Source organism: Haplochromis burtoni, unplaced genomic scaffold (assembly GCF_018398535.1).
Source record: "Haplochromis burtoni strain Fernald_Lab_line unplaced genomic scaffold, NCSU_Asbu1 Contig_122, whole genome shotgun sequence".
Classification (NCBI taxonomy): Eukaryota; Metazoa; Chordata; class Actinopteri; order Cichliformes; family Cichlidae; genus Haplochromis; species Haplochromis burtoni.
Window position 1 is genome coordinate 572289 of NW_024582483.1, and position 14875 is coordinate 587163.

Genomic DNA, 14875 nt, shown 5'->3' on the forward strand with positions numbered 1-14875 from the left:
GCCAAAAACTGAAAATGTGAGCATGTTGTGAAATGTAGGAGCCCGTCACTTACGGTAACAAGCTGACTGAGAAAACGGCTCTCCACAATATGATGAACAAGTGAAAAAAAGGCATTTTTGTAGCACTCGAGAATATGGTTATTTTTGTTATTGTGTCAAAGTACATCAAAAAACCTTTTACCATTTTCTTCCCTTTGACATCCCATCTCCTGATCCTTTTCTCTCCATCTACTTCTTTTCTCCATCTTAGTCACCCTCTGTCATCTTCTTTTACTCACTTCCATTAACTTCCATTTTCATTTCCTGCGACCCTCTCTTCGTCTCCTGTCCACACTTTTTCTGTCATCTCATTCTGCCCCTGACCCACCCTTGATCATGCATTACTTCCACAACCATTACTCACTGTCCTAAGATCATGTCAGCAGAAAGTTCAGGTTGCTCACAGTATATAAGTCTGCAGCAGATTTTAACCAACACTGTACACAGCGTTTGCTCTGTGCTGTGCAACAGATAAGGAAGTGAGACACCCAGTCATTTTAAATACCCTGGTGATTTAGCTCAGCTTAGCATTTAGGAGCCATAATACAGAATGTCACATTAGCTTTATTACCCTTAATATGCAGCTTAGAATAATAGCCTTAGCTAAAACCATTGTGACGGTTCCATTACAGCAGAAAACCTAGCATAGCTGAGGCTGGGCGCTAACATGCAGGTAAAATCCCATTAGCATGCTGCACAGGTAGCCCATAGCACCTCAGTGTCTGTGTCTGATTTGACAGGCTCTTTTTCTCATTCCAACTCTTAAATGGAAAATACTCTGCTCTCCATTTATGTTATAATAGAAGGGGGGAAGGGGGAGTGAAGGAGAGATGGAGGGAAAAGAGAGAGGGATGAAGAGCAGGAACAAGAGCAAAAACAGAAAAGACAGTGAGGAGAAAATTACATTGCAGTTTGTACAGCTAGCAGTCCACATGGTGAATGGGAAATGTGACAGATTAGTGTTAGCACTGATAACCAGGAGAGACACTGATTACAGCCTGTCAACCACTCAACCTGTTCAGTCCTGCTGCTGCAGAGTGCACGTGCACATAAATATGCACACGAGAACTAAAGTGGGAGCAAAGACACCGAGATGCAGCGCAAAGAAACAAAGGCAGTCCCAATTAACCCTCTCTGAAGGAGAGTAAAGGGGCAGAATCAGGGTGGAAGGTTTCACAGTTTACTGTGTGTCTGGTATGTGTGTTAGTACCTTCCAGCTGAATCGCAGGCTGGTCTGTGTAGCAGACAGAAGGCTGAGGTCAGAGGGGTGTGTGTCTGGGGCAGCCTGTAAGGTCTGAATCAGCCTAGAGGGGGCGCTCATGGGACTGGATCCGACGATGTTTACCTGCTGCATCCTGAACCTGGTGCGAACAGAAAGCAAAGTTACAGGAATAGTTATTGTATACAAGGTGAGCTCATTTCACATAAAGCCAGTGAAAGCAGTTTAATGTCTTTTATGCTTTTCAGAGTCAGAAAAGACAATTCTGATAATATGATATTGATCAGGGGAGCTTAATAGGCTTGGAGACAGCAATTTATAACAATCAGGCTGTGGGGGTGTGTTCGGGTTCAATACGTTTCTTCAAATATTTTCAATTCAAGTCCCATCAGCCTCAATTTGCCTCTGAGTGTAACACTAATTAGCAAATCTCGACGTGGCGTGGTAAAGTTTCTACCTGCTAAACATCATCACTGTCATTGTTTGTCGACTCTTAGGGCTCACTAATCACACAGCTGGGTGTGAGCGGCAAATGTTTTCATTTTCAAAGGTGATGGTGCAATCTGATCCAAATGTGGAAAAGAGGCTGCATCAATTATTAACAGGAGAATACAGAAACAGCAGGGGCACGAGTTGGTAATGACCAATCACAAGCCCCTCTGCTCATCTCATCCACTCCAAAAGCAGCCCCAGATAAATCAGGGAATAGAAGACAGAGGTTCATTTTCATGAAGCACCTTTAAAATAAAACAGATATGGATAAACATACATGCTTAGCAGTAGAATGAACAGACTGTGATTGGACCTGCAGGAATATTGGGCTTTGCACACAATTACTAAAGCAATTATTTGGGACTCAGTGGTTTTTCTCCACCACTCCACTCCGCCACTTTATTAGCTACAGCTAGTGCTGGCATGGAGCCTTTTTGCCTTCATATCTGCCTTGACTCTTCATAGATTCAACGATCTGCTGGAACCATTCCTCAGAGATTTTGCTCCATATTCACATGACAGCACCACACAGTTGTGGCATATTTGTCAGCTGCACATCGGTGGTGATCTGTTCTATTGAGATCTGGTGACTGTGGAGGCCATCTGAGAACAGTGATACAAGTTTACATGGCTCATTATACTGCTCAAAACATCATTAGATAGATGGGTACATTGTGGTCATAAAGGTTGGCAACAATCCTCAGGTAGGCTGTGATGTTTGAGGGGCACCATTACACCATGACCAGCAGCCTGAACCAATGACACAAGGCAGGATGTATCCATGCTTTCACACTGTTTACGCCAAATTCTGATCATACCACCTGAGTGCCACAGCAGCATCATGCATGTTGTAGCTTCAGTTTCCTGTTTTTAGCTGACAGGAGTTGCTCAAGTGTGGCATTCTGCTGTTTGACGCAAAGTGTCTGATTATTCAAACAAATCCATCTGCCCCAACCATAGCACATTCAAAGTCACTTAAATCCCATTCTTCACCATTCTGATGCTCCGTTTGAACTTCAGCAGGTGATCTTGACCTTTCTACATGTCATGTTTTGTTGTCATTTGATTGGTTGATTAGATATTTAGATTATGGGGTAGCTGAACCGAAGGACCTAATAAAGTGGCTGGTGAGTGCACATTAAAGACCAATAAACACGAGCAGGTCTGTGTCAAAAGTATCAGTCTTTATCCAACAGAGGGGAAAAATGTGGTTAATGTTATTTAAATCACATTGTAATGTCTGGTGAGTTTTTTAAGTTGCGGATGAAAGGATTCACACTGCGTCACGTGTGCATAAAGTAAGCAGGTTTTTGATTTTTGCCATCCAGTTGGTCTGAGCAGAGGGGAATACAATAATCCAATAAAACCCATCAATGGTGCTTCTGCCTCCACTATCAGAGCATCCCTTTGTTTACATTTGTGCTTTTATACTCTTAACAAAAGTGGAATTTGGAATCTATGAAATTAAGATCTGACTCACTCCTGCTGCATACCAAGAGGTTTAAAATGAATGAAGCCTTGGTGGTTTAAATCAGCAAACAGTACAGATAACTTCAGGAGTTTGATCAACTACATCTGAAAAATTACATTTGTTTCTCTCACTTTTTTTGGAAATCCCTGGATTACATTGATATGTAATAATCTTTTCAGTTATGCAGCCATCAAAGTGCTGTAGTAGTGCTGTGGAAAATCATTTAAGAGACGTGTTTTGTGATTTTGGAGAGTCTGACTGTGTTCTATGATAATTCTCCGTGTCTGTGAGAAGATGTGGTCTAAGCAGATTTAGGCACAAATGAAATTTCATGCCAAAAAAGGTTCACACAAATTGAACTGTGCTGCCTAATCAGCATATAACCACACTTTCAGCTGTGCTCCTTCTTTGGGCAAACATGTTTGTCTGGTGCCAGAAAATTATCAAGCAGATGCAGATCCAAGAAAACAGACTTTCAAAAACAGGCTTATAAAACCTCTATTAGCTGTGTGACCTGACAGATGAGCTGTTAGTGTGCCTGGTCACTAGTTTAATTCCCAGCTGCCCAGACTGCTGTTGCATGTCTACTCGTTTTACCACATTTGTTGGAACCACATGTGTAGCTTAGGTTGGAGCACCGAGGGAGATGGAGGTTAATTGCACATGCGCTACTTGGATTTGTCATGGATTTTAATAAATCAGATGTGCTTCAGCTAAATTTCTGGTTATATTCAAAATTTTCATTGAAAACATATCAGACATACAAATATCTCTGCTGTGGGAAGAATTTAAGGAATCAGTAGAGGCTGACTGATATGGCATTTTCAAAAGCAGTACTGTTATTAGAGGATTTGAAAGTTTCATACTTGGATACTTCGGCTGATATATTTTTCTTTCTGGCACACAAAACAGAATGGCTCCTAAGGCTAGTGGTTTACACATTTGCCAAATAAGTAAAAGATTCCTAGTTTGACCCAATGAAGGAGCCACAAATCCCTTTGTGTCAGTAAGGACATCCAGTGTAAAAATGTTACCTAATCAAACCTACCGTGTTGAACCCCTGTGAATAAGGGAGCAGCTGAAAGTAGTTTACACTAAACAAACAGATTTCTCTAACATTTGTGTATTTATTTTAGACAGTACACTTTATAAGTTAACTTGTTTTATAGATACAGCGAGGGATGACTCCTTTACGCTCTGAATGATTCGGATCAGCTGGTTGTTGTGTTAGTGGCATTCCAAACACTTGTTGCTAGCAGGGAAGCTGTACAACACCCTCTGGTGGACAAACCATCCAACATCAATGCTGATAACATGGCTGAAGGGTGTTTCTCCTGTTTTCTTTATTTTTTAAACCAGTCATTATAAATACAGATACTGACATATCAGCCAATAGCTAATACAGAGTGGCAATATCAGCCTGCTGATAAATCAGGTACATTTAGAGCTGAATAAAAACCAGGACAGGCAACTTTACCTTGCTTAGTTTTTTTGCAAAAACACTAAACTCGTAAAACATTGTTTTATGTCCTGATATTAGACCCAATCCTGCAATCTTATCAAGCTGCCTGCAAGCTCACAGCAATAGAGGAGTTGCTGCTGAGTGGTTGACTGAGACCACTGGACACTGAGTGCGTGTCAGAGAGAATTACATTTACCACTCAAGGTCCAGTTGTTGTATGAACTCATAATTCATATTTTGCCAATAAAAAAGCTCTATTGGTGAGTGAAAGAGACCTCCTTCTGTTAGGGGCATTTCTCTCTGAGTAATGTTAGCGTTTCTGTCCTAAACAAACCCTCTGCTTTCTTTATGCTTTTATTGGAGATGAGGACGGGGGCCAAATGCACAAGTTCCAAATATTGGGGGACACATACCCAGAAAACTACAGCTGCAAATCAAAACAAGAAAACAAACAAAAAAAAACTGTACTTGCACATTTTTTAAATGTATGTCAGACATCCACATGTAACTTTACTGAAGAGGAAGCAAAACTTACTGAATGGAGCACAGATTAACAACCATTTCAGTTTTCTGTGCTAAGATCAAATTTGTCCCATCTCATATATATGATATTTCTTTCAGTATTTTGATCTGGAACTCTCCGCCAGAGTTTGTTTAGTTGACTGATAGTGCCACGTATTCAGTCAGTAAAAGTGACATAAGAAAGCAGAGCCATTAGGGAGTATTTGTTACTTTTGTAACTTCTAAAAGAAGCCGTGCTTCTGTGTGGCTTTGAACGATAAACCGTGGGAGCGTGCAGGTTGTGTAAGAGGCTACATCTTTGAGTTTTTGTCCCTGTATTGGGAGATAGAGAGCAGGGTGTAAAGAGGGACTTAAAGCAGGGGATAAGAAATACTGACAAGTGCATCACTTCATCTAACGTCCCAATGGTGTCGCCTGTGACAACATAATCCCTGTGAGTGTACAGCGCGTGCATACACACACTGCAATCCCATTACAGATGAAGGCCGAGATACAGGGAGCAAGAGGAAGGCATGGTCAGATTGCCCGATAAATAGAGAAGATAGGCAGACAAATAGCTAGAGAAGGAGAAGGAAAGAGCGAGAGAGAGTGAGAGGGGGAAGAGTTGCTGCTGTTCAGAATGGCGATTGATCACATACACAAAATACAAGCTCCCCCTGAGGAGGGATTACAGACACTCCGCTGTCCTCCTCCATTTCCTCCTCTCCTCGTCTCTAATCCCTTTGTCTCGTCTTCTCTTTAATGTGTTCTGTTGCCCTTCCCACTTTCTGATCACCTCTTTTCTCCCCGTCCTCATCCTTCTCCTTCCCTCTGGCTAGTTGCAGGAGGGTAATAAGGATCTGCATGCAGCAGCTGTGAAGGTGCTGACAAACAGAAAAGTCTCAGATGGAACTGTCTCTCTGTGTGTCTGTGTGATTTATCTAACTTCTCCTGAGCCCAGCAATACAGCAGAACCTGGTGCAGAGTGAGATGTGTTTGAGGAAGCTGTTGATTATATGTGTGTGTGCAGGTGGTAGCGTGGGATATGTGTGTTTGCTGCTCACCTGTACTGAGTGAAAGGAGTGAGGTCTGGGATTTCCAGAGTGTCTGCATCTGGCTGGTTGTCTTTTTGGTACACAACTTTCCACTCCTCCTCTTTTCCATCATCCTTCACCACCTGTTGAAAAGGTAATCAGATGGAAGACAGTTTCTCTTTTGCTTGATTTGTCAATAAGAGCTGACCACAAAAGTGTGCATGCAACACAAACACAGTCACACGCACCTGTCCTTCAACTATCCACCGTGATATGGCAGTCTTGCCATCAGGACCGGGTCGAAATCTCACCGTTGCGGTCCGAGGGCTGATGTTGGAGATGACTAAGTTTGAAGGAGCACCAGGAAGTTCTGCAGATAGAAAACAGAAAAAACAGTGCTTTAGCCTATATGCAGATAGTGTTTGCAAGATACCTGTCACTGCTGCATATTATTGATAATCATGCAGATATGTAAAACATTTACTGGAAAAAAAGATTATTACATGTTCCTTTTTAATGAGAATAGAAGTCTGTGTATGGCTTTAAGATGTCTTAAATATTCACTGGCAATTTCATTAGGTATAACTTTTCGACTAGTCATTAAAACAAATATTTAAGCAGCCGATCACATGGCAGCAACTCAGTGCATTTATGCATGTAGACATGGTTAAGATGTTTACTTGATGAGTTCTAACCAAGCGTCAGAACAGGAAAGAAAAGTGATTTAAGTGGCTTTGCATATGCTATGGTTGTTTGTGCCAGACGTGCTGGTATGTGCAATTTTCCCACAGAATGATCTCTAGTGTTTAAAGAGAATGGTCTGAAAAAGAGAAAATATCCAGCAAGTTCAGCTCTCTGGGTGAAAACACCTTGTTGATACTAATGGCCATACTGCTTTGAGCTGCGAGGACGGCAACAGGAACTCATAAACCACTTGTTACAACCAAGGTATGCAGAAGAATGTACGACACGACGAACGTTAAAGCAGACGAGTTGCAGCAGAACAAGATCACACCAGGTGCCCGTTCTGGTAGCTACAGACAGAAAACTGGGGCTACAATTTGCATTGGATCAGCAAAAGTGTACAATGGAAGGAACAGGATTTGAACAGAAAGTGAATTTGGTGTAAACAACATGAAAGCATGGCTCCATCCTGCTTGTATAAACAGTTTCAGCTGCAGGTGGTGGTGCAATGGCGGGGGATATTCTCTTGGCACACTTAACCACAGCGTACCCATCTTCTGATGGGAATTTCAGCAGGAAAACACACCATGTCACAGAGCTCAAATCATCTCAAACTGGTTTATTGAACATAACAATGAGTTCACTGTTCTCAAATGGCCTCCACACTCAATTGAACAGAGTACCCCTGAGATGTGATGATGTGGAAAAGGAGATTTGTATTACAAATGTCGAGCTGAGAAATTTGTAAAAAGTTTGTGAGACTATCACAGCATGGCCCAAAATCTCTGAGGAATAGTTCACCTTATTCTGAAGGCAACCCACCGGTATTAACAAGGTGTAACTAATAAAGTGGCCAGTGGATTTAGATTTGAGGAAAGAAAACTAAAACACCTCCTACTGCAGGTGCTGCGATAACCACATAAATACACATCCAGTTAGAGACCTGTGTTTTGTCCAAACAGTAAAGGACACATGGACAAATGAATGAATTGTCCACAGCATGGAAGAAAACTGATTGTAGGATTGAAGATTCTGGATTGTAAATAAGAGCAGAATAAAAAATATATTAACACTGAAATGTTTTTATCTGCAAACAGATACAAATGTGTAAAATGGCATAACTGACAAAAACATGTCTGAGAATTGCCACATGGCTAATGTGAGATAGAAAAAAAGAAGCATGAATCATGCTGCCAAGTACGAAAGCCAAAAAAATTCCTCCAGTACTTTTAATGTTTCCATGTTTGACCATACAAAAGTATGATTAAAAAGGTTGTTGTTAACTAAAGTACAAGAATCTCTGCATTTTTTTCTCTCTCAGAAGAATTCAGTCAAAAATTTCCAAGGTCAATAACACAATGCAGTGAGACAGTGACACAGCACAGCAGTGGAGGTAAGATGAAGGTTTCAATATGTCCCATATAAAGTCTCTAAATGTCAAAATAGGCTGAATTCTTATGACAGTATTGTCGGAGGGCAATGACAAAAGTGAGAATCTGACTTGGTGGAGATGACCACCCCCACCTGTACACTCCAGCAGCAGCCAGTCAATCAGCAAAGTACAGAACTGTAGAGCTTATCTGACAAAATGTAGCTGGAACCTAAAGGATTTCAGTTTTGCTGTTTATTTTCTCTTCCCCCCCCCAAAAAATATCAATGATTAACTGTGGAAACATCAACTTTAAAAAGCTTTTGGCTGTGATGATAACTTGTCTCGGCAAAGCTAATTAGACAGTAATTGTCATCCCCAACTGGCAAATGCTACACACTTGAAAGCAAAGCGTGACAGTATCAATAACTGCAAGAAAGAATAATTGGAAATCAACTATTTCATCTAACAGCACAAAAGAAGTTCTCTGACAATAAAAAATCACTGATGTGGCCCAAGTTTGTTCAGCGACAACAAAACACGGCCGACTAAAAGTCTAAAAAGTTGCTTCTGTCTTACTCAGAATGAGAGCCGAGCTGAATCTGGCCGACAACAACCACAAAACAACTATTATTTTCTCCCTGTGGTGAGTTTTCTTTTTTAAAACCTTGAATAAATCACAGAGGAATAATGATACGTTTTGTATGCACAATTCAAGCAGAACTAAAAATTCCTATTAAAGGTTTTTACAGCTCCACCTTTCAAATGCCACACGCGCACACTCACACGTTTTATAGCTTGGAATAGACTTCTTCACTGACAGCTGTTGAATTGAACTGCCATTGGTCTGGCAGGCGGCACATATGACAACGGCTCGGAAGACGGCGTCTGAAAATCCGCTCGTTTTAATCAGGAGCTAACAGATAAAATATGTGACAGCTTGTTTCTGTTAATGAAATTGGCATAATCAAAAATCATCACAATCCACTTTGCTTCTAAATTATCTCACTCAATCAAGACCGAGCACTTTAGAGCCTCTTTTCAAACACTTCTCTCGGCTGTGTTTGCTTAATACTTGGTACCGCTGGACGGCGTGATCCGCTGTAATCCATCCAATTCTGTTGCAAGCGCCGTGTTTGCCGAACACAACAAAATACACGTTTGTAAAGCCGACGCGTTAAGCCAAATGGCGTAAATCGGACAGATTTCGAAGAATACCTGAGAGGATTCCTCATTGAAACGGGACAACAAAACGCGGACGTGTCCAACCGTTGTGGAAACAAGGCATCATTTAGTCTGGATACAGTGCGGTTCATGTGTGCACCGCAAGACAAATTACAGCTATCAGCAAACTCTGCTCTGTAAATGCACGCAGCAAACTTGTAAGGGTTATATGTGGAAATGTTGATATCAGCTGCCTCGTGCAGATGAATGACAAAACTCCATGAATATATGAATAAATAAACAAGACAAGAATCTATACTCTGTGGATCTCTCTCTTCCTCTCTCGCTCTCTCGCTGCTCATTCTTTAGTTCTTTTTCCCCACCTAATATTCAGCCCTTCGTCTTTCCTTCAGTCTTTTGCTTTCATGAATTAATGAATAACCTCCAAATCTGAACTGTCTGTATCCATCCTGCTTTCACTTTTTCTTCTTTTATTCATAAATTAGTAATCAGAAAATGTTAGGACAAAAATCCCGCTGTATGAGCTGTGTTTTTTTTCTCCATTCTCCCACACTTTGCTTTCCGCCTCTGAGTCCATTTCTGAGACACTTTGGTCTTCGACTCTTTGGAGATTGGATTTTCTCATGTTTTCTGTTCTTCCCTCATTATGTTCCTCCATCTTCTTCTTTTTCCCCCTTCTTCAGTCCTGCTCTTTGATTGTCTCTTGCCCTCTCTCTTCCATTGCTGCATTTCTTCCACTTTGCCATTTGCAGTTAATCAGCGCTAATAATGATTGCAACTTGGCCTAAGTCCAAACGCACAGAACACACAGACACACACACACACACAATTGCAGCTTACACTAAAGCACTCTCTGAGATGCTGTAAATGACCGGCTCTTGTGTGTGACTGTGTTTGTCGATGTGTGCGCTCGCTGTGTGGGTGATGATTCATGGATTCACAGTAACAGCTACTTATCAGCCTGAGGGAAGACAATGGCATCGCAACAGCTCATCACTCATATTTACTCGGCTCCACACACACAAACAGACACACACACCCCCAGATACACACACATGAAAAACAGTTTTTAACATCCGCTGTCACAGGCACCGGTGCGTTTATTTATTGTACCTGGTGGGACCCCGGTGGAGATGGTGGAGGATGTGACCACGCCCCGTCCTGCAGCAGTGAGCGCAGCCACTTGTATTGTGTACACGGTGGTGGAGGTGAGGCCGGTCAGCTGGTACTGCAGGGTGGAGTTGGGCAAGGAGCGTTCCTCGCGACTTGACTCCACATTCGGCACTTCCCACCACAGCATGTAACCTGCGGGGTGTAGCGCACACGCTGGGTTAATAAAGGCGCATATAGACACAAGCAGACACAAGTACACACACAAGCACGTGTGCAAAAGCGCACACACGTACAAATAATGAGAGGTGCAGAGCCATAAAGGAGGGGAGAGTACAGAAGGGGTAACTCCAGTCAAAATCCTGTCTGTCCCATCGCATCTTTGCAGTCATGCATCACACTCCACCTTCAAATGTGTGTGTGTGTGAGGCCATTTGTGTGTAAAGCCCCGGAGAGAGTGAATGGTCCCTCATCTGTCTCCCTGCTCACCAGGTGCTGGATGAAAAGCAGGTTGAGGAGAAAAGAGTAAATGTGCAAGGTGACCTTGATTGAATACCCATTTTCTCACTCCTCTGTGTGTATGCTGACTGGAAAGCCACTGCTCCCTGTGCTGTCGGGTTGTGGTCCTGTGTTGGAGGTGCTGGATGAATGTTGGACAACAACACAAAGACGCAAACGTGTAATGTAGAGTTATCGCTTAATTCACAGCAGCTTGTTGTGTTCCCCATTGACTAACAGAGCCAAGGAGGAAGTAGGGCTAAATTAATCTGGGGGAAAGTGCCTTGAGCTCTGCGATGTGCTGCACAAACAAGACCACGGGTGTTGGGAGGCATGGGATGAGGGCATGTTCGAGACAAAAAGAGGAGACAAGCTGCAAAGGGAAAGGATTAGCTGATGATGAATCAGTTACACACAGACGTCTTCTTAGAGATGGGGGACAGTAAGAGACTAAGTGGAGGAAACTGAAGAAACTATAAAGAGAGGGGATGCTTTTATAAATTCACTTAAATTGGTCATTTGAGAAGATTACTTATCTCATCAAAAATGTGGGTAAAGGGGGGAAATTATTAGAGGCTATCTGCAGTTTTGTTTTGCTCCTTTAGTTTTACTGTCACGTTGCAAAGATCTAACCGGTGATGATGCCGTTCTTATCTTCAGGTTCTGCCCAGCTGACTCTGAGCGATGTGTCCAAGATTTCAGTGAAGCTTAGACGGCGAACACGTCCAGGGGCTGAAAAACAAAACACACATACACACACGCACAGTGATGTGGATCAGGCAATTTTTGATTGCAAACAAGCACACATCTCTGTCGTACACAGCATATTACCTATGGCCTATGACTTCACAAGCCTCTTCCTAATCACATTGACCAACACACAGACACACACACATACACACACACACAGGTGGGTGCAACCCTGCCACTTCTCATTTCATCAATCGCTCTCTAACCCCTTCTCCCTGCAGAGCGATTAAGCTATTCATCTGAGACATTCAATAACTCTCATACACTCATACTCGTGTACACACACACACAAACACACACACAGGCGGATGCAAAAAGCTATCATCAAGCAAGAATTACACCCACCGTTAACCCTGCCGACACGCCCAGCAACCAATCAATAACTGGCCACTGCTGTGTATGTGTGTATGTGTGTACGGTACATATGACTACTAATATCCCTTTCCCACTCAATAATTACTGGTTGGTAATAATTGCTCGTCTGCCTGCCTATAGGCTATTGTGTTTATTTGATGGAGTGATGGTGTGCATGTGCACTTGTAGCTGGGAGTTGCAGCTATTATGTTTATCCATGGAACAGTGGGCTATAAATACCACTAAGCCTGAAAACATATGAGTCAATTCCCTTTAGAAAGACACAACGTAGAGAAAAAAATAAATAAATAAAAGGGAACTGGGAGACGTCTGGGGAAACTAAGAACAAAGAAATTAAAAATGAGTGAAAGGCAACTAAGAGCCTGAAAGAAAGCAGTGAGTGCAGGTGTATTGTGTTTGCTGGGTATTGTGTACACAGCTGTGTATCACACTGATAAAAACAGCTGGACTGAACGGAGAGCTAGCTAATGCACTTTTATTATTATTCACAGGGGAGTTCTTTGTGTTGTTTGCTGGCTTTATTCACGCTGTTGCTCGTGTGCGTGTGTGTTTGTGCATGTTTGAATACTCACTGTCCTCATGCGTCTGCACCAGAGTGGGCGGGCTACGGGGACCATCTCCAGGCGTTGTGAAGCAGAGGGTAGAGCCATAGTACCAGGTGAATTTCTTGAGGCCGCTGACCAACCCTGTGTGGCGTGAACTGGGGTAGTCTGGGGTGATGGTTACTATAGTAACGTCCTCTGGAGACTGCTCTGGCCACACTAGCAGCTGTGGTAAATTAGAAAAATTGTCATTAGTGACAGCAATAATAGTCAATGAATCCAACGTAAGTCCAGCAGGTCACCCCAGAACCCGAAATGTCCATCAGAGTTATATTTCCACTATTTTTGTCATTTATTTTGACTCAGCAGCTCCAGGCTACTGGATCCATTATTGGGAGCGCATTTATGAAAGAAAACTTATTTGTACCACAGTATGGGACACAGTGGATCTTTTCAAATTAGAATGATACCCGAGAGTTTTTGTCATTAAAGTTTAAAACTGCCAAATGCTACTGGCAAATCTGACAAACAACTAAACAATAAACATGTTTTATTCTCGAGAAAAGTTATTTGCATTCCAAACAAGCATACTTTTTATTTATCAGTGTAGCACTTCTAAAGTCTTGCCAGCAGGCCGTTGTCAATCATAGCAGCATCTGAGGATATACGCTAAGTTTGATAATCAGTCTAACTAAATGCCTAATGAAAGGTTAATTCGTCTTTATAGTGAGACTTCATTTATATTCAGAACCCACTGCAGCCTGGCTTGCGTTATTGCTTTAACCACAAAAACAAACAGTGAAAAGCAAACACTCACATATTCATAATGAGAGATAAGCCACGGGCAACACTATGATGGGGTGCCCATATTGATAGACCCTAATGAAAAAATAAATAACTGGCTAAAATGTGGACAGAACTGAATCTGAATGCAAAGCTGCATCTGAACTGTGCTTTGTACAGATGAAACCAAAGTGGAGATGTTTGGCACGATGCCATAATTGGGAAAAATAAACCAAAAACCCCCCACAGCATATCAGCACAAACACCTCAGTCATGATTTGGGATTATTCTGCAGTCACAGGACCTGAGCACCTTGCAGTCACTGAGTCCATCAACTCCTCTGTACTGTATACCAAAGTATTCTACAGTCAATTTGAGTCCATCTGTCTTACAGCTACAGCTTCACAAATCTGCAACAGAAAGGCTGAAAAAGTAAAGAACCAAGGTGTTGCAATGGCCCAGTCAAAGTCCAGAGAGCTGTCCATAAATGAATACCCACAAACCTCAATGAACTGAGGCAACGCTGTAAAGAAGAATGGACCAAACTTCTGCACAATAATGTCAGAGGCCAATAAAGTCATAGAGAAAACAATGCTGCACAAGCTGCTGTCGTTAGCTGTTCTCTGGACTTTTTGTTTTTTACTTGGCTGTGTGAGTTTGTCAGTGTGGTAGTACACAACTGTCCACAACGGAGTCACAAAATGTCGAAGGTATACAACCGAAATCAAGATGAAGACCACATTTTCAGATATGTGCAGTAATAATGACTGCTAAGTGTGGCTCTGAACGTCAACATGCCATTGAGGCCGGTGTGATTCTTTGGCAAAATAGGCTCTATATGTCAGCATTTGATGACTGAAAAAACTCTGACCTGCATGCACAATGCCTCGCTGCTCTGTTTTCTTTGTGAGCTCTGCGATGTGCTGCCTCAAAGGTTCAAGGCTTTTTTTTTTAGGTTACAGTATTTTCTCTTATAGCTACACTGTTAATTGGACAACATGCTTGTGTCTAATGTCACATCGTGCTACCAGCATCGATGCAACTTTCTCCACTCAGTTACTACTGTGCATGAACAGCACATCTGCTATTTATTCAGAGAAAATGTCTCATGCTTGTTAACCATGCTGGTTTTTGGGGTGTTGTGGATTATAGCAGCACATCCTCTTGACATTACTTACTTACATGTTTCACTTAAAACAGCACAGTGGGACAAGCTTTCCAAAAACTCACCTCTATAGCTCCGTGGATCTAAACGCATTAAGTGAAAAAGAAATCTTTCGGATTACTACAGTAAAGGATCTGCTGTGCACATTGTATCACATCTAGCTGCAACAGGACACCAGCTCAAAAAAGCTTTGCTT

General features: G+C 42.1%; 1 protein-coding gene across 2 annotated transcripts in view; it reads right to left on the bottom strand.

Annotated features, from left to right (window-relative positions):
- sdk1b (sidekick cell adhesion molecule 1b) overlaps nt 1–14875 on the bottom strand; it is a 277817-nt gene that overhangs the window by 43578 nt on the left and 219364 nt on the right. For both annotated transcript variants that reach the window (XM_005929299.3, XM_005929297.3), the window contains 6 exons: nt 12762–12957; nt 11698–11796; nt 10570–10761; nt 6467–6588; nt 6249–6361; nt 1250–1400 (listed from right to left, as the gene is read on the bottom strand). In XM_005929299.3, the coding sequence (XP_005929361.1) occupies nt 1250–1400; nt 6249–6361; nt 6467–6588; nt 10570–10761; nt 11698–11796; nt 12762–12957 (873 nt within the window). The remainder of the gene's footprint in view (nt 1–1249; nt 1401–6248; nt 6362–6466; nt 6589–10569; nt 10762–11697; nt 11797–12761; nt 12958–14875) is intronic.